The following is a 20,749-nucleotide window of genomic DNA, read 5'->3' as shown; positions in this document are numbered from 1 at the left end:
TCCCCCTGATTAGCTGCTGAGATGAATAGAGAGACTTTGGTCCTTGCTCAGGGCAGGAGGTCCCCTGGAGAAGAGACAAAGATGAAGAGAGTTTGAAGCTTTAATATAGACACGAAGAGGCTATGGAACATCATGCAGATTCCTTTATATCTGGCTTTTCTTTAATCAAGTATGTGCGCCTTCATTAACTCAGCTGGTAGATAACAGAGCTGTGATTCATCTTCACTTCACAGAGGTAAGAAAAAAAATCCTTTAATTTCTCTTACATAAGAGGTTAAATGACTCAACTTGGATAAAGTGCAGCTTCATTTTACTGAAAGTGCTATTGTATTAACAAGAAATAATAAGATGGAAATGGAAATTCAATAACAGCACAATATATGCCCACTCTTTACTACTTGATTGTATGTTGGGAATATTTATTGATCGGTAATGAATCAGAAATTACTACATCAGCCAAGACCACTAGATTTTTGCAGCTTGTCTGAGACAAGACTATTTATCTCTATCTATAGACTGATTGATTTATTGGTTGATTGACTGAATAGCTAGACTCACTGTTTTATGTTGGTTAGTCACTGTAGAGTTTAGGTGGCCTTTGAAAAAATTGATTTACATAAAATTAGACAAGCTGCCACCACCCAACAGCGGTGCCTCCAAGAGGGAGAGGGTGGGAGGGCCTGGTCCCCCAATACAATTGCTGCACCCCTCACTAGCTCTCCCAACTGGTTCCTCCTAGCTAAGATAATTTGAGACAGACTTTAATGTCTTTAAGGGGCTATGGCTTGATTTTTCAGCCAGTGCAAAGGTAGTGCAATCTTGTGAAACTAGACTAGTTTTTTTGCACCCTCAAGTTCACTGTTTTCAATGTAGACGCATGGCAGGCACGCTCAAATGCCAGAGCGCTGCCAGAGCAGTGTGCACGCGTTCCTGAGTGCCCATTTTTCAGGGAGCGATGGCTACACTTTGAGATAAACCGAGTTCAACTTTTGGAAGGCAGCAGCGTGCACCGCACATCATGTTACAAGGAACAACCAATCACAGCCAACAATTATCTTTCTCTTCTTCTGTAAATATCAGTCAGAAAAAGATCAGCTCTGCACTCAGGATTTAAGATAAATATGCTTTGATACGGTGCTTGTAAAGGTTGCTTAGCAACCTCAGACGCAACCTGCCGCTGCGCTCTTGGAAGATGGCTCAAAAAAAGGCACAAAAGTAATGTCCAGTGCCTGACCTCACGTTTTCCAGGCAGTTAAAGACGCGTAATGTGTATGATTTTAAGGCATCCAACCAATTCAGCATAGCTTATCAGGAAGGGGGCTAAATTTTGGCAAAGGAACAACTGGCATGGTCCTTGAACTCTCACCTCAAGGTATCTGAATGAAAATGGGTTTTGTGGGTAGCCATGAATCTCCCCTAAACTAGAGAAGGCTTGTTTCCAGTAAATATTTTGTTCCTTACTATAAATGTACTCCTTCAAAGGAAAGCTGTATATTTGTCTTTTTTAAGAAAAGGACACCCAGCTTATTTGAACAATGAATCACCTAAGACATGTACTGATACATAACACATAAAGACAGGATTGTTGTGGGACTCAAAATATTAACTGTGCCGGTGTTAGTCTATGCACAGCAAATAATCAATATTATTACATGGAAAATAAGGAACAAAAATGTATCAGTATGTGATTCCTTAACTCTCATATTGACATAGTTTTAACTTCCCTATGTACTACAACAGCATAATCAAATTCATGACATTCAGTTATGGTTGCCATCCCAAGATCTTTAGAAGCCCCATCTGGCCAGCCATATCTGGGGGCACTACTGCCAGTCAACGAGCTATTTTTATCCTAATGAATAAACACTAACCCTGGTATTCAAGAGGCAGTGAGTGTGTGTGTACACAGTTTGTGCGCCACAGCAGCAATCCCCAGCACCGAGTGAGAAAAAAGCAACTCCCAAGGGTGCTATCAAAAATGCACAAAGAAAGGAAACAGCACAAAACAAGACAATAATCAAGCAATCACGATTTGCAAAGCCATAACAATATGATGGCTCGAAGATAGCAGTATCATGGTCTGAGCTACCTCAAGGTAATATACTGATTGTTTTGTATTCGATCCAACATTGAATCACAAGAGTTAGTGCAGAGTTGTGTTCAGCTGCTTCCATATTTGTTAATTCTTAAGAAGTATTGTGGCACAGAAGAAAAGAGGCTGCAGACAGAGCTGAAAGATCAAGAGGTTCACCGTTCACTCAACAACAGAAACACACCCAGGCTTTCATGCAGAGAACTGTGACTGTGGATGTTGACGGTAACAGTGGGAAGCTCTTTGGGAAATCTGCTTTGATCACTTCTTCAAAAAAAATCTGAAAATAAAAAGAATAGAAAACGACGTGGCAAACTGGCAGTGAAGTTTAGATTTTAGCTCACACTTCTCTGTCGGAATTGTTTCCACCCCAGGGAGCGAAGGGAATCATGTTCACATTTAGTTTGTGGGCAGAAAGGCGTCGACTTGTCTATTTCTGAGTTACAGGGGAAGGGTGGATGTCGATATCTGACAATATCAAGGTCTAAATGAATATTTTAAGTCTAATGAACACGTGGACTGTAGAAGCTTAGAGGCAGAATAAGACTGAGAGTCTTCAGCCAAGGCAAAGCTGTACTTTGCCAGATGAATCATCCATACATTTGTTGAGACATTTTACTAAAACCACCAATGTCTGGGGATCACCAAAGATAAAGGATACAGTCTCTGTGCACCATGAGTGTTTACAAAATTAAGTGCCAATCTGTCCAATAGATAAATATACTGAGATATGTCACAGGATAAGTAAAAACAAGACCAGGGATACTTAACTTAACTAACCCTGTGCCCGGGGTCCACTTTTGCAAAATGACATCAAGCCAGAGGCCAGTTTCTAGGATTTGAGCACATTCTGGGCTTAGCTTCTGTCGGGCATTCAAGGGGATCCTTCGCTGATTTTTTTTTAATGCACTCTGGCCCATTTTTTGCATTCATAGTACAAAAAGAAATTACCAGTGTGAATCAATTTATTTTCATTGTGAATTAGAAACGTGAAAATTGGTTCACCTGGCACCCTATAAGATGAAAAGTCAGAGGGTCATCAGAGTTATTAAGATTCATCCTCTGGGGACCATGACTAGATTGGAGTAGGGGCACACTAACACCCAGGCAAAATTTGGCCAATTAAGGTGAAAGCACCTGAACTGTTAAGGGGCTCATGAAGCACAGGTGTGTCAGCTTCATTCCTGCTCCCATCCATATGCTTCTTTGTTATGACAAACAAACTCTTGGTGTTTTAAATAGGATTATTTGATTGTTAAAGGTCCAGTGTGTAGGATTCAGGGGGATATATGAGCAGAAATTGAATAAAATATTCATGACTATGTTTTCATTATTGTATAATCACCTTAAATAAAGAATCATTGTGTTTTTGTTACCTACAAATGAGCTACATACAAAGTGAGTCCTCTTCCACGGAGTTTGTTGGTCCTTCATTAGCCCACAGCAGACAAAACAAACACTGGCTCTATATGGGGCCATTCACGCTTTCACGTTGGCTACCATAGTTCTCCTACACGCTTGGCACACAGGAGAAGTTTCAGTTGGTTGCAATGTTGCAACTCACTGCTAGATGCCACTAAATCCTACAAACTAGAGGTATTTATTACAGGTTTTTATTGCAGAATGGTGGGTCTGCCAAGAAACTGTTGTTTCCTTTGTAAAGGGTCATAACAGTCCTGGTGTATTGGCAGTGACAAAGTATGAGAATTCCTTTTTAAAGGTCCAGTTTGTATGATTTAGTGGCATCTAAAACTGAAACTTCTCCCATGTGCCAAGCATGTGGGGGAACTATGATGGCCTATTTGAAACACAAAAATGTCAGAGGAAACACTGGCCCTATCAAGAGCCGGTGTTTGATTTGTTCATTCTGGGCTACTGTAGAATAACATGGAGGACTCCGTGGAAGAGGACCCGCTCTGTATGTAGATATAAATGGCTCATTCTAAAGTTATGAAAACACTGTGATTCCCTTTTTTCAGGTGATTATAAACTACTGAAAACATAGCTATGAATATTATATACCAATTCTACCAATAAATGCCCCTAAATCCACACTGGATCTTAATATCAAGCTGTGTTAACCTGTGGTTAGAATGAGATTAATATGTGTAGTTGGTGTGTTTTTTTGTTGGGGAAAAAAGGGTTTATCTTGTGTGTGGTGTTTGGTTATCCACTGCCAGTATACTTCCAGTGCATCAGCCTTCTGATTGGTGCACCACACTCCTGCAGCAAGATGCCTCCACTTTAAACTTCCTTTATAGAATTAATAGCAGGTCACTGCTATTACTCACTCACTGAGTGTAATAAACCAGCCTGTTATGGCACCAACTGCTGGCTTTGTTGAGTTGTAGTTATGTCAAAGCTTGGCAGGGGTCACAATCTGTTTCAAATTTATTGGCAATACATCCAAAAGCTGTTAAGATCTTGCAGTCTGGACCAGAGTGAAGGACCGACTGACAACATTTCAATCGCAACAGTGGCCAGATACAGTACTGTATATAGTATAGTCATGGGCAAAATATGAATGAATGGGCTCCTGGACACAGATATACAGAAGGGCCCATCACCTCTCTAACACAGGAGTGAGACACACAGACTTTGTGGTGGTTTCGCGTCTCTTTGTAGTCATTTTGCATCTTTTGGTGCTTTTGTGTCTCTTTGTGTTTGTTTTGTGTCTCTTTGGGGCAATTTTGTGTCTTTTTTGTAGTTTACTAAAAGCCTGTTTTGTACAAATTGTTGTACTAAAATTTCAATAAACTCTATTGACAGCAAGTATGGACAACAGCAACCAGCCTTCACATGAAGAATCTCCAGCTCGCTCCGTCCTCGTCAGAGCTTTCGGGCTTTTCACCGGGGACATGCATCTCTGTGCAGACTGGGTTAAAAGTAGGTGATGAGCGGTCATGTCAGCTACACTTTGAGTGAATGTGCTTAAGAATTTAATATAGGTTCAGTTTAAGCCTTTTGTAATGTACTTCAGGTGATGACAAATGACATCACTATCAATCTCTGACAGGACAGGTTTTGGCAATCCAACTAGTGGACTGGATTTTCCGAGGGGTGGCCCAGGTCATGTTCGTCAACAACCCTGTCAGTGGGCTCCTCATCACGGCCGGCCTCTTCCTGCAGGACCCTTGGTGGGCTCTGAACGGCCTGCTGGGTACCTTTGTGTCCACAGTGTCTGCACTCTTGCTGGGACAAAACAGGTCAAATTACATCTCCATATGTTTGTTTGACTTCATCGTTAAAAAAACCAAACATTTTCATCCTGCCATTAAGTCATTATCGCTGTCTCTTCCACTTAAACTCCCCGGGGCTACACATTTCTTTAGTTTTCACAATGTGCTATTTTCACAGTGTGTTTCTCATTTTAATGTGTTTTACACATCTGTCACATTCTCCGCAGGAAAGCCATATCAGCGGGTTTATATGGCTACAATGGAACCCTGGTTGGCATACTGATGGCTGTTTTCTCCACCAAAGGAAGCTGGTACTGGTGGCTGTTATTGCCAAATGTGTTCATGTCCATGTTGTGGTAAGTGTTCCCCTAAACTTCATTCGATTCGTTTGATTGCACACACTTTTCAACTTGAAACAATAGCAGACTCTCATTTCTAGCCAGCAAACATCCAACTCTGTGAGTAGGTGGAAAACACTGTCTGATTTTTGTATTTTAAAACAAGAACCCTGAAAATCCAGACCTTTTGGCTGCGTTCATTTATCACAATTCTGCACCGAGTGTCCTGCCAGGAAAGTCTTGTGGAGAGGAACTGACATATGTAATTAAAAGTAGTCCTTGAAATTTACAAATTTTTGATGAAATCTGTTTCAGTGAGGCCGTTCAAATCACCATCCCACCACTGCTGGTTCATCCATTTTGTAATTGCTTATCCTCTTGAGGGTCGCGGGGGGGCTGGAGCCTATCCCAGCTGACATTGGGTGAGAGGCGGGGTACACCCTGGACAGGTCGCCAGACTATCGCAGGGCTGACACATAGAGACAGACAACCGATCCACCCATCCACCGTCCCTCCCGCCCGCCCTATAGGGTCTTTTCAGCTTCTTACATTACGTTGTTACTGGCAGTGTTTTAAACTGATGTCATCCACCGGCATTATAAACTTAAAAACATGATTCTTTGTGTCGGTGTTGGGCGCCATTTGACGCATTGGGAGTGGGCTGGTTGAAACAGTAATTCACAGAGTTAAATTAGGCTGTACAAACGTTCAACTTTGTACATACAGTTCCATCCTTAAGGAAAACATAAATAACATAGGCGAGGGTACCATAATGTCAGTATGTTCTAGTTTGCCTTTCCGTCCAATCAGGTAACCATTTCCTCTGTTCACAGCCCGGTGGTCTCCAGTGCTTTGTCCTCAGTTTCCAGCAAATGGGACCTCCCTATATTCACCCTGCCCTTTAACATTTTGGTGTGTCTACATGTTGCAGCTACAGGAGCCAATCACCCTTACTTCCCAGAGGTACAGTACAGCCCTGCTATACAAACAATGATGCACATACACAATGATTAGCTACATTTGATAATGTAATCTTTTCTTGTGCAATTTCAGGTGGATTTTCAGTCAAATCACCATCTGCACCTTCCTAATAACACCATGGACAGCCTCAATATATCTCAAGTATAACAGTAATGTTATTGGTCCAGTAGCTCTTTAAAAATCAACCGTCTTAATGATAAGAGTGGCTTTACTGCATACATTATTTTTTTTTATAAAAGTAAGTAAATGGAGGCTTTCCATTTGCAGCTCTTCCTGTCAGTGCCAGTTGGTGTGGGCCAGGTGTATGGCTGCGACAGTCCTTGGACAGGAGGTCTCATCCTTCTGGCCCTGCTGCTTTCCTCACCAACTATCTGTTTTCATGCCATGTGGGGCTCTGCTGCTGGCATGCTCTCTGGTAAAGAGATTCTCCCATCTGCATAAAAATATGCATAATGTCTGCTGAGAGGCTACAGCGGGAGCTCAGGCTTTTTCAAAGGGCACCATGGCATTATGGTGAATGAACCATGGCATGTTTTCTCAAATAATGCTGTACAGCCTGTGTATGTTGTTGATGCAGTTTTCAGATCTGACATTTGTGCAATTGTTTGCTGTTTAATATTGAATTTCATGGTGAATCTTGAGCTTGTCTCTATTGTATGGTACAGGATTTGCTCTTGCAGCGCCTCACAAGGACATTTACTCTGGGCTGTGGGGATACAACAGTGCCCTATCCTGCATTGCCATTGGGGGAGTCTTCTATGTCCTAACATGGCAAACCCATCTATTGGCTGTAATATGTGGTAAGATCAGCAAACAGCATGATCGCTATCCTCCTTCAGGTAGCCGCACAGAAAATGATTTTCATTACGGTGTTTTCTTCTAGCACTTTTCTGCGCATACGTGATGGCAGCGATCTCAAAACTGATGTCTGTGGTAAGTTCCTCCCAAATCACATTCTATAACCATAATCTGGACACACAAATGTCTTTCACAACATGTGTCATGCTCCCCTCTCCTATGACATCCCCTTTCAGCTCGCATTACCAGCCTGCACATGGCCTTTCTGCCTGTCGACTCTCATCTTCCTCCTCATTTCCTCTGAGATCCCAGCCATCTGCAGACTGCCTCTGTCTGTGGTTTCCTACCCCGAGGAAAACCGGCGCTACCAGAGACAATTAAAGGCCTCGGAGAAAGCTTGGCGCAGTCAGCAGAGCTGCAGCCAAGAAGAGGCCACGCTGAAAGGGAACGGACAGCCAAATGTCCAGTTGGTCGTGGACAAGGACTGCAGTGAATCTGTGTGATTAGAGGCGATGCTCTACAAGTTATGAGAATTAAATTGTAGGAAATGGAAAAGGAATGGTGGTAATGTACAGTTTTGGCATTTCTTCCTTACATAACAATATGTGTTATATAAAATGGCTGGCACCGGGGTGAGTAATATCATCTAGATGGCAAATATTTTCTCATGCAGCGCTCCACACAGCAGAGGGCAGCACTTTCCAAGGAAAGACAGACCCACTGTTGATGCATGTACTAACACTGTGGAAAATACTGAGCAGATTTGACTGCACAAATGTGATTATGTATAACATCTATATCAACTAAATGTAGCCTTGTGGTGTTATTCTTTTTAACAGTCATTACAAAGCAAAGAGTGACAGACTCTCCTCCCTTCTCAGCAGCACAGTTTCAATGGATGCTTTGAGTTGATTTAAAATGCAGCAGAGCATTTCATCAGTGCAGACAGTGAGCTGTAGGGGAGGTTTCATAAAGGGCTGCCCCAGCAAAAACACCCTTTTCTCTGCCAGCCACTATCCATCACTCCCTTCTGTACTCCAATCTGTCCCCTTTATCGTTTCTCTTTACCTCTATGTTGGTTTCTTTCCTCTCCTTTGTGCCTATCTGCTTCCTCCCCGCTGTCCTTAAATGCACTCTGCTATTATGTTTCCTCGTAAGTTCTTTTGAGGACAACCCTTCTTCCTTTTTCCTCCAGCAACAAGATTTTGATCTCTTCGAAATGCAGCCACCGAGTTGTCAGCTAATAAAAGGTATACCGAGCTCTGTCTGGGTCTGCATTTATATTTACATTTATGAGTAAATCTTTGCATGTATTTATTGCCATCTGTCTGTCTGTCTGTCTGTCTGTGTCTGTATCTGCTGTACCGAGGCACATGGCTCTAGTCTAGCCAGTGCTACACATAACAGTCACACTCCCAGACATGTGTGGGAGCGACAGTACATCGGGGGAGAAGGTGCGAGACGAGGGAGAGGGGAACAAGTCGAAAATGAGAACATCTCATTTTCTTGACTGGTGATAAAACATGAGCTGTTATTACAGTTTTTTTTTTCTTGAATGTCTAATGTGCTTATTTTTTTCTCTCTGCCCTGTTGGACCCCAACATCTTGTCAAATAAACCATTTCTACTTAATATTCTGAGGGTATTACAGAAGGAAACTTTCCTCAATGCTGCCTGTATGTTCCTTCTTATCAACCTTTGTGTAAGAGTGACCTTAGTAAGTGGATTTTCGGTGGCCTTTTACATAACGTTGATTCATCCGGCGACCTTTGAAGGACAGAACAAGTGTTGCCCTGTGTCACCTTCTCTGTGCCAGTGCTGTGTGCTCACAGCAGCATGATTCACCTTGCAGAGTCCCCTACAGGCGGCACCCACTGCTCCCACACAACAGAACAAAGGAGAGACAGACGGGGCTGAACCTGAGAATGTTCACACATACACCTGCATGTATAGTATGCCAGTGCCTGTGTCTCTGTACTGGCTGTTTGTCTACTCCTGTGTCTATCTTTTAAGAAAAGGAGGCCAAGTATTTCATAAGCGTAATTAAAACTGGGTTAGTACCAACAGAATGACAATAATGACAGCATAATTGGCACAAGAGCAGGGGAAGTGGACCAAATGTCTACATACTAATGGTGTGGTGAGTGGGATTGGCATTTGGAGTAATTTCCATAATCAGGAACTCACATTAAATCATAATAGAGTACTTACAAAACCAAAAAATAACTGAACGTAAGAATGGGGTCAGAAATGATAACTCAAGAGAAACACTGGATGTGTGTTGGGGTTAGTCTACCTCTCTGCTCTCCACAGACAGTAGAAACTAGCTATGATCAAGAATTTGACTTTATATAGCTTGCACTGCACATTCATTTTGTTTATTTTGTTGAAATATATCTGCACCTCATTATTTTGCCTGGTCACCATTCTGCCTGTAATGTTAGTTTGAGTGATGTCTAATTGAACATGTAGAACATTTTCTGCAGATGTGCATCATTTCCGCCACATGGATCTGCGCAGATGGTCATCAATAGCAGTTACATCACTGCGTTCTGTCCAAAAACTATAAACTTAATACTGAATTCAATTGATTTGTCACATGAAATAATGAAAAATGTTTTCAGTGAAATGTAGCAGTTGTCAGTCAATTTTAAGTAGTTGTAACAATAAATAATAATACAATAATACAATCGAGGACACTTACGTTATATTCTCTGTATGCTTTTCTGGAAATTTGGGGTTTGTCGCAACCCAGAGTGAGTTCTTATTCTGCCGTTAAACCTATAAATGATGAGTGTCATCATGGTGTTAACTCATGCCCTATAAGAGAAGGTTGCACACCAAACAACCAATTTCTTTGACCATCCAACAATAACATAGATTTGTTGTTGTCGATAGAGTTGTAGTACTTGTTGTTAGGCAAGGTTGGAATAAATTGGACATCCATCATTTGGCCAGTCCTCGCAGTGGGTGTTCGTTTGGATGATTTGACTAGTTTTAGGCCAACAAAAACAAAATAAATAAATGATGAAGGACTGAGAATCTTTTCACCAGAGCTTTAGTCTTGGCAAGGGTGGAAACAGCATTTAGACCTTCGTGTTGAGAAATGAAAGGTACAGAAAATACAACTGAGAAGTTTACTGAATAAATGAAATGTGAACAACACTAAGAGTGTTGTGGAATGAGCCCTCGCAGACTTCAGTCGTTTGCACTGTGACGTGTTCACCGTCATCACATCAATTTTGCGAGAGTGTGGGGTGCCCAGTAGCTCCGTGGGTAAAGCGGGCATCCCAAGTACAAGGGCAATGTCATTGTCGCAGCGGCCGTGGGCTCGGCTCCAACCTGCGGCCCTTTGTCTCTCTCCCCCTTTCACGCTTAAAGCTGTCAAACTAAGGCAAAGAAGCCTAAAAAAAGAAGCCTTGCGAGGCTGCGAGGCTATAAAAGCCGCTAATAGACAGGCCTCAAGGCAACTACAATCATAAACATAGTGATGGCTGCAGTATTGGCCTTATGTGATTGTCATACTCCTCACATCAAACCCAAGGCTGAGGATTGTTTTACCTGAGACAATCATTCAGACAGTTTTCCTAACCTGTATGTATTTGGCATTACACGACACTGATTTATAGGGTTAACTGCAATGATAAAAATGTAGTCTATACTTCTGAATATTTCTGTATAATAATAGTCGAATATTATTTCTGACTTACATGATTCAACTAGCATTTTAACACAGTAATTGTTTTACACATTCATAATACGTTTTGGGGTTTTTTGGTCCACAGTTGGAGAAATTAACATCATGTCTGTATCACACTGAATTGTGGGTAATTCAATCAGTGAAGTTTCGTGAAGTCTCAGAAAGCCCCTCGTGGACTGGATGAGTTGTGGATTTGGACAGCTCTCAGCACGCGTAGACTTCTATGGGAGTGCACCCGCAAAGTCCAAGAGTCTGCAAGTCCAGTGAAGTCCAGACATTTGCATTCCCCCTCAGCGCTGTAGTCAAGACCACCTAAACCAAGACCAGATCAGTGTGAGTCCCACACAACATGACACACTTATGATAAACATGGAAAATGAAGTCTCAAGGCAATTGAATCGAACGCAACTGGACTTGGTTTTTTCTTAGAAGACGTTTCACCTCTTATCCAAGAGGCTTCATCAGTTCATGCTTGTCTGACTAGGCTGGAACTAGTCTGACAAACTGATGTGGAAGCACCCAGGTATTTAACCTCTGGGGAGGTCTTCACAAGGCCAATGATGTCACTGGTTCGTTAGTGCTCCAATGGTGTGTCAACGACAGTAGTTGAAACTCCTCCTGCAACGGTTGTCACTGCAGTCATTAGAGTCACATGAGGCCATTTGTGAACGACCGTTGTTTTTAGAGGTTAAGTTGTTAAGCTTACTGGGCAAGGATGAAAGGACAGCATTATAGGTGGGGGATAGGTGGTGTCGCAGACCTCCTCCTCTATTGAGAGATGGCTTTTCCAATTTCACATAGATGGCTTCTTTTACACCTCTTTCAAACCATCGGTCTTCCCTGTCCAAAATGTGCACATTGCTGTCTTCAAAGGAGTGTACTTTCTCCTTGAGGTGTAGATAGACAGCTGAGTCTTGCCCTGACGAGTTAGCCCTTCTATGTTGGGCCATGCGTTTGTTTAGTGGTTGTTTTGTTTCACCAATGTACAAGTCTGGGCATTCCTTACTGCATTGAACAGCGTACACTAGGTTGCTCTTCTGAGTGTGTGGTGTACGGTCTTTTGGGTGTACCAGTCTTTGTCTGAGTGTGTTACTGGGTTTGAAATACACAGGGATGTGGTGTTTGCTGAAAATCCTCCTGAGTTTTTCAGATACCCCAGACACATAGGGGATGACAATGTTATTGCGCTTGTTCTTTTCTTCCTCACCCACCTTGTTCTTTCTGGAACAGGCTGCTGATTTCACAAAGGTCCAACTGGGGTAACCACAAGTTTTTAGAGCCTCCCTCAGATGTTCATGCTCTTTCCCTTGGGCCTGAGTGCTGGTAGGTACGTTATCAGCTCTGTGTTGTAGGGTCCTGATAACACCTAGTTTGTGTTCCAGTGGGTGGTGAGAATCGAACAGTAAGTATTGGTCTGTGTGAGTTGGTTTCCTGTATACCCCAATGTGGAGGCCTCTGTCCTCTGTAATGTGCACGTCACAATCCAAGAAGGGCAAACTATTCTCCTTAACATCTTCTCTTGTGAACTTGATGTTTCTGTCCACTGAATTGATGTGTTCAGTGAAAGCTTGTACCTCTTGAGTTTTGATTTTAACCCATGTGTCATCCCCATATCTGAACCAGTGGCTCGGTGCTGTTCCCTCAAAGGAGTTCAATGCTCTGTATTCTACATCCTCCATGTACAGGTTAGCCACAATGGGAGATACCGGTGAGCCCATGGCACAGCCATGTTTCTGTCTGTAAAAATTGCCATTGTATTTGAAATAGGTAGTGCTCAGGCAGAGCTCCAGTAGTTGGCCTATCTGGTCTGGGCTGAGCTTGGTTCTGTCGTGGAGGGTGTTGTCATGTATCAAACGTTGCCTGACTGTTTCCAAAGCCTCCATGGTTGGAATACAAGTGAACAGGGAAGTCACATCATAGGATACCATGGTATCATCTGGATCCATTTTTAAACCTCTTACTTTGTTCACAAAGTCTATGGAGTTCTGGATATGGTGGGGCGTATTGCCCACCAAGGGAGCCAGGATGTTGGCTAAATGTTTGGCAATGTTATACGTGACCGAGTTAATGCTGCTGACAATGGATCTGAGGGGGGCCCCTTCTTTGTGAATCTTGGGGAGCCCATATATGCACGGGATGGCATCTTGGGGGTACAGACGGTGATATTGTAGGCGATCAATGGTGCCCTCTTTCTGTAGTTTTTGTAGGCATTTTATTGTCTTTTTCTTGTATCCACTCGTTGGGTCTCATTTCAGCGATTCATAGGTGTTAGTATCACTGAGAAGTGTAGAGACCTTGTTGTGGTAGTCAGATGTCTTTTTCTTGTATCCACTCGTTGGGTCTCATTTCAGCGATTCATAGGTGTTAGTATCACTGAGAAGAGTAGAGACCTTGTTGTGGTAGTCAGATGTGTTGAGATCTACCGTACATCTCCCTTTATCTGCTGGAAGGATGGTAATGTTTGGATCCTTGCTCAGGGATGCCACGGCTTTCCTTTCCTCAGTAGTGAGATTGGAGGGTGGGGGCTTAGCACTGGACAGAGCTGCTGACACTTTTAACCTAAGCTGCTCGGCTTCGGTTTCTGTCAAGTTGTTTTTCCTTATAGCTGATTCTGTAGCTGTGATCAGATCAACTATAGGTAATTGCTGTGGTGTCACGGCTTTGGAAACAGTCAGGCAACGGTTGATACATGACAACACCCTCCACGACAGAACCATGCTCAGACCAGACCAGATATGCCAACTACTGGAGCTCTGCCTGAGCACTACCTATTTCAAATACAATGGCAATTTTTACAGACAGAAACATGGCTGTGCCATGGGCTCACCGGTATCTCCCATTGTGGCTAACCTGTACATGGAGGATGTAGAATACAGAGCATTGAACTCCTTTGAGGGAACAGCACCGAGCCACTGGTTCAGATATGGGGATGACACATGGGTTAAAATCAAAACTCAAGAGGTACAAGCTTTCACTGAACACATCAATTCAGTGGACAGAAACATCAAGTTCACAAGAGAAGATGTTAAGGAGAATAGTTTGCCCTTCTTGGATTGTGACGTGCACATTACAGAGGACAGAGGCCTCTGTCCTCTGTAATGAGGACAGAGGGTATACAGGAAACCAACTCACACAGACCAATACTTACTGTTCGATTCTCACCACCCACTGGAACACAAACTAGGTGTTATCAGGACCCTACAACACAGAGCTGATAACGTACCTACCAGCACTCAGGCCCAAGGGAAAGAGCATGAACATCTGAGGGAGGCTCTAAAAACTTGTGGTTACCCCAGTTGGACCTTTGTGAAATCAGCAGCCTGTTCCAGAAAGAACAAGGTGGGTGAGGAAGAAAAGAACAAGCGCAATAACATTGTCATCCCCTATGTGTCTGGGGTATCTGAAAAACTCAGGAGGATTTTCAGCAAACACCACATCCCTGTGTATTTCAAACCCAGTAACACACTCAGACAAAGACTGGTACACCCAAAAGACCGTACACCACACACTCAGAAGAGCAACCTAGTGTACACTGTTCAATGCAGTGAGGAATGCCCAGACTTGTACATTGGTGAAACAAAACAACCACTAAACAAACGCATGGCCCAACATAGAAGGGCTAACTCGTCAGGGCAAGACTCAGCTGTCTATCTACACCTCAAGGAGAAAGTACACTCCTTTGAAGACAGCAATGTGCACATTTTGGACAGGGAAGACCGATGGTTTGAAAGAGGTGTAAAAGAAGCCATCTATGTGAAATTGGAAAAGCCATCTCTCAATAGAGGAGGAGGTCTGCGACACCACCTATCCCCCACCTATAATGCTGTCCTTTCATCCTTGCCCAGTAATCTTAACAACTTAACCTCTAAAAACAACGGTCGTTCACAAATGGCCTCATGTGACTCTAACGACTCCAGTGACAACCGTGGTGCTTCCACACCAGTTTGTCAGACTAGTTCCAGCCTAGTCAGACAAGCATGAACTGATGAAGCCTCTTGGATAAGAGGTGAAACGTCTTCTAAGACAAAACCAAGTCCAGTTGCGTTCGATTCAATTGCCTTGAGATAACTATGACCTGGATGAATGAGAATATCCACAGGCATGGAAAATGAAGGCACTCCTCAAATTGAGCTGAATGCTCCACATGCATGGAAACACCCACAGAAAACAAATGAAGCCTCTTTATTCATCTCCTTTATTGCCATATGCTGAATATATATGTGAATAAGTGTACCATGAGATATGTCTTGATAAAATAATCAAAAGGCATTTTACGGGTGAATTCTATGTGCTGGAATTGTCCTTTGTTTTATATGAGGAAACAAATAGAAACAAACCCTAAGGATCTGAAATCAACTTATCCATCTTTATTCAACGCTTGTTTTTGCACAGGCAATTTAGTGAGATCCACATAGTTGTGGTCTTGACTGGTCTTAAAAATTAAATCCAGAGTCCTCTTTGTCTACGACCAAGACAAGGCTGAGTAAAAATGCAGTCAAGTCTGAGACAGAGACCTTCAAAAAGTGGTCTTGGGACAGATCTCTAGACCAAAACCAATCAATCAAGACCAAATGAGTACTACAATACTGTCCCTGGGGGACCATGAATATCTGCTACAATTTTCATGGCTATCAATCCAGTAATTGTTTTTTAATATATGGACTCATAAGTCCATATATTAAAAAAATGGGTGGGGTGTCTGCTTGGGAGAAATTGGCCCTCTGAAAATTATGGCTACAGCTCTAATACTCTGGATCTTGCTGGGGGGCAATTCTGCTTTTATTTATTTACTCATTTCTTTTACTTAAAGCTAGAATTGTTAACTATTACGAAATAACTTTTTGTCCGATTTGTTTAAACTGTCATTTCCGTAACTGCTTATCCTGTTAGGGGTCGCGGGGGGCTGGAGCCTATCCCAGCTGACATTGGGCGGGAGGTGGAGGACATCCCAGACAGGTCGCCAAACTATCGCAGGGCTAACTGTTGAAACTATCAATATATTCTAAAAGGGGAGTAAAAAAACATCATGTTCCTCCTCCTCCTCCTATTGCTTCTAATGGCAATCGCTAGAATCATCAACAACCAATCCGAGCCAAAGAGCCTCTAACGCAGCTGTCAATCTTGTCAATCACTGCTCGTGAACTGCGAGTCAAACTAGGCAGCGTTAAGCAAATATGAATCAGGATTCTGTTACTACATTGCCTATTTCTCACCTCACGTTTTCAGAGACATGTTTTAGTGTACTGTTTAGCTGTAAAATGAGAAAGTGTCTGACCCAGCAGCCAGACCAGCTCTCTCTCTTTTAACATCTTAACAGAACACTAAAAGATGTTTCTGAAAAAACATCTAAGGCAAAAAAAATAGACAGTGCAATTACAGAAACATGATTCATATTTGATAATCGCTGCCTAGTTTGACAGTTTGGCTGCAGTTCATGAGCAGTGATTGACATGATTGACAGCTGCGTTAGACAGTCCGCAGCTCTGATTAGTTGTTTTTGTTAAGGTGTGGAAAGGTACAATACAAGGGGGGAGAGGAGCATGATTTTTTCTTCATCATCTAACCTGCTTCTGTGTAGACACAATGACAGTTTCAGCAAATATGACAGTTATTTTTCTAAAAGTTCCCAACTACAGCTTTAAGAGTTGGCATGCATGAATACCATGGAGGTGAGTCTGCATGTACTGATTCACAACTCCCCTACAAAATGTTAGTGAAAGCTTATATGGGCATAGTATGTATTGGTAAAAGCAGACAAAAAGGGAACAGTCTACTGACTAGAGTTTCATTTTATTTTCAGTTATAAAACAATACATATTTGATTACAAAAAATGACACATATTTAACCCTCTAGTTAAAATCCGGGGGCACGAACAAAAGCTGAGACAATAGCTGTTCAATGAAGTTACTACTGAGCATGTGAGAAGACCAAACAACACCACAAGAACACTGGGCTGCATGTAAGCTGTCCACCTTCTCGCCGCCTAACAATAACGGTGTCGGTGCAGCTTGGCACTTTAATTAGCATTCATTTCTCGGAGACTGACAGGCGACGTTGTATGTGTTTATGAGAGAGACAGAGTGAATGTGTGAAAAACAGGCTGAACACAGTCAGACTGTTCCCGTGGGCAGGAAAGAATGAATGCTGTGAAAGAGGCTGTTGTGATTCACTCTATCTCGCTCAATCTGTGAATAGTATGTAAGAGCTGCTATCTGGTGCATGACGCTCCTGGCACACCATGTTCAGACCAAATTTGTCTGCTGTTTCCTGTAAGACGAAAGGAGAATCCCCAGGAAACTCCATCCCCCATTGGATGTATGAAGCATTACAGAGGAGGAAGCACTGCCATGTATGTATGCTCCCCGTGACACTGATTTCCATATCCATGGCTGCACTGCCGGCTGAAGAGTTGACTCTGTGTTGTAATCTTGTAGTATAATCTCTAAATAGAAATACTGGCTCCTTTTCAATGACTGTAAAAGCGCATTCAAGCAGATGACTTGCTGCATTTCATCAAGAGTGGCCTTCATGTGGTGATGGTTTGTGAGTCAACAACATTATGTGGGACTGTGAGATATTTTTAAATATCTTATTCTATTCATCTTAAACATCATCCCCAGTTTCCTCTCTTGTCTTTAAAGGATCTTCCTGGTTAGGGACTGTACAGAATTAATGGGGGGGGTCAGAAAAGAGGATTTATTTATGTATTTTGGGAGAGCAGGAAGGGATCTTTTGTTTTCTTTATTTTCTTGGCCAAGATTTTTTTAATTTCATCTTTTTCTTGTGGGTTTTACTGAAAAGATCATAAAGGTGCATTTTAAAGGCCAACTATCTAAAGCCCCTTTTCCCACTGGACAAAAACCTATTAAGACTCACTGACATCTAGCTTTTGTCTGTAGCGGGAAAGGTTACAACTGACATTTGCTTGCGGGACAAATGACTCTGCAGTAGTCAGGTATTTATCGGCTCTAGCACCAATTGACTCCGATCAGCAGGGATGGAAATGTGGCTTCCCAGCCTGTTCTTATTCCCAACTCATCAGATACTACTGCTTTGTCAGTGATTTCAGCATCAGACACCAACACAAAAAGGCATCTTTCGCAACGGTATAATGAGGCATGGTACGTATCATACAGCTGGATATCATACCGCCACAAGTGGTGTGTCAATTATTAACACTACAGGACAGTGTCAGTTTGAAAAATCGCAAGATATCAACACAACTAAAGGAGCTGGAAAGTCCCTATACTGCTGGCAGGAAGGGTAGTGGATGGGTCCAACAAAACTGGACTTTCACCCAGGAGTCTGGTGTTTGCTTTCCATACGAATGTTGAGCTAAATCATATTTTTTTCTAAATCTAACCATGTGTGTTTGTTGCACAAGGAAATAAACATAAATACAAGGTGTTTTACCAACATTGTAACTTTACTTTGAAAAAGATTTTATATATCTAACGAGAAGAAACTCTACACCCCCTGTGAAAACTGGAGAGTATTTTGAGAAGACACAACGCATGTAACAAGTGTAAATTCACAGTGTCCCAGAACATCAACAGCAGACACATGATTACACGTATCATGTCATATGTAGACATGAAAGTCTCCTGACCAAGCGGTGATTTGTGACGAGTTGGGATGAGAACGAGAAAGTGTTGGACTTCCAGATCAAGATGCTAGTTTTAGCCCCCATTTCAGAGCAATGCTATGAAGCATATCGCCTCTGTTGGTAACCTCTCAGCCACAAATTCTACCCATCTCCATCTGAGTAGCGCTCGAACATCATTGCACATTGGTCAGCACCAAGTTTGAAAGAGAGATTGGCATGACATGGTATGACAGATATGAAAAAGAAGTAACCACCCTTTTTACTGGACTCCAGGCAGCTTTCTGCTGTTACTAATCGTGACACACCAGGAAAACAACGAGAGAGCCATACTTGTCTGCACGGCTATGGTCTACTGACAAAGGGAAAGGTGTCTGTTGTCTATTTTTAGCGGGATTTTGTTAAAAAAAAAAACACATATACACACGGATTTTGGTGGAAAAACGGGTATAACTATAATTATACTGCACAACTGCTTGTAAAACAATCTGTATAATTAAGAGGGATTAAACGTTATCTATATACACTGTGTCATTTCTTCAATACCCAATAGTCATCTTTGCTTTATTCTGCATCTACCAGAACCGTGATGAACTTAAATGTATCATGTAGAGTTAATGTATCCAATGATATAACGTATGTTTAGCACAATCAAACCTGTTCTGCTAATGAGCGAGCTAGTACTATGTGTTCATTTGATAGCTGTTGGTTCAGCGATAGCGAGCAGCTTGAGTGTTCTGCCAACAGACAACACATTTGTTGTGTTTTGAGGAATCTGGGGAATAATTCCACTTCTGATGTGTGACTTGGGCTGTGTAAAGATTATTGTTCCATGCACATATTTCTAACAGGGCCAAGTTACTGAGAGAAGGGTTTTGTTTTAATCATTTTTGTACAATCCCTTATTATGGACTCATCAGACTCTAGAATGATCATAAAGAAATAGTGTATTCTGTGTCTCATAAATCTTTCATTTGTGTATGGATATGTAGTTAACTTGTGAAGCATCAGTGCCCTTAGCACTTGGCATGTTTTGTGCTGAGAGCGTAGACTGTATAAAATAACGGACATAGTCGGATGGACGATGTCACCTATTGGTTGTGGACTCCTGTTTTGAAGCCTCATGTTTGGCATTTTGGCCATTGCCATCTTGGATTTTCGGAGCCAGAAGTGACCATATCTGGACAAGAGGGTGGAGATAATGTTAATGCTAGCTGCTATAAAACTTGGTTAGCATGACTATGGTTTTAAAACTGTCTAAGTCCTAAAACCCAGAAATGAGTTCGCATTTTAGCACTCCCTGTCCCCTTGTCCTAAAATTAAATGGATTTTTTTAAATTAGTTTTTGATTAGATGGCTAAAAATAAGGTATGTGGTTAACACAAGCTGAAGAGACTTACATGTTCTGTTCTACAACAGAAAACATGTCAGTAAATACACTACTCGTGAATTCTGAAGCTTTTTCGTGTCGTTAAAGGCGGTTGCTAACAAGTGGCTAAATGAGACTACAGAAATTCATCACACCAAACGCGGCTTTACAGCCTCATTGTGGTGGCGATGTTGGTTTGTTTATGTTAGCTTTTTACCTCAGGATATTGCATTTGTTTGAGTTATATAAAAACCCATCCCAGTACAGTTGTCATGAATGTTGAAATTATGGGGGTCTATGAGAACTGACTCACTCTTGGAGCAGGCCTCAAGTGGCCATTAGAGGAACTGCAGTTTTCAGCACTTACGTGTTGGCTTCTTTTTTTAGCCCCTGAGGTTGCCACTTGGTTGAGAGGCTCCTGAGCTGTCTGGAAGATAAAAGGTCCACCTTGATTGAATGATGTGGGATGGAAACTGTACAAGGTTGAAATGATTGCTCTGTACTTTGAGTTCTATCTCTGTCCGTGCACATGTGCTGTGCCAAAGGCTTCTCTGATATCAGATTTATGTTGTCATAAAACTTATATTTTCAAGTAACAGGAACTCAGTCTCTTTGAGTTTATTTGTACTTTTTATCAAAACGAAGATTGACAGTACAAATTCTTCCACATCAATTACTGTTTCTGGCAA

General features: G+C 42.1%; 1 protein-coding gene across 1 annotated transcript; it reads left to right on the top strand.

Annotated features, from left to right (window-relative positions):
* Nucleotides 1–62: 62 nt before the first annotated feature.
* On the top strand, nucleotides 63–8,646 carry LOC117270099 (urea transporter 1-like). Its single transcript, XM_078161925.1, has 10 exons — nucleotides 63–235; nucleotides 4,862–4,978; nucleotides 5,109–5,298; nucleotides 5,499–5,627; nucleotides 6,443–6,572; nucleotides 6,663–6,731; nucleotides 6,858–7,005; nucleotides 7,256–7,390; nucleotides 7,474–7,523; nucleotides 7,625–8,646. Exons 2-10 carry the CDS (start codon nucleotides 4,867–4,869, stop codon nucleotides 7,889–7,891), a joined length of 1,230 nt encoding a protein of 409 aa, XP_078018051.1. The 5' UTR covers nucleotides 63–235; nucleotides 4,862–4,866; the 3' UTR covers nucleotides 7,892–8,646.
* Nucleotides 8,647–20,749: the final 12,103 nt, after the last annotated feature.

Source organism: Epinephelus lanceolatus, chromosome 19 (assembly GCF_041903045.1).
Source record: "Epinephelus lanceolatus isolate andai-2023 chromosome 19, ASM4190304v1, whole genome shotgun sequence".
NCBI classification, from domain to species: Eukaryota; Metazoa; Chordata; class Actinopteri; order Perciformes; family Serranidae; genus Epinephelus; species Epinephelus lanceolatus.
This window is presented reverse-complemented; position numbering and strand designations above follow the sequence as displayed.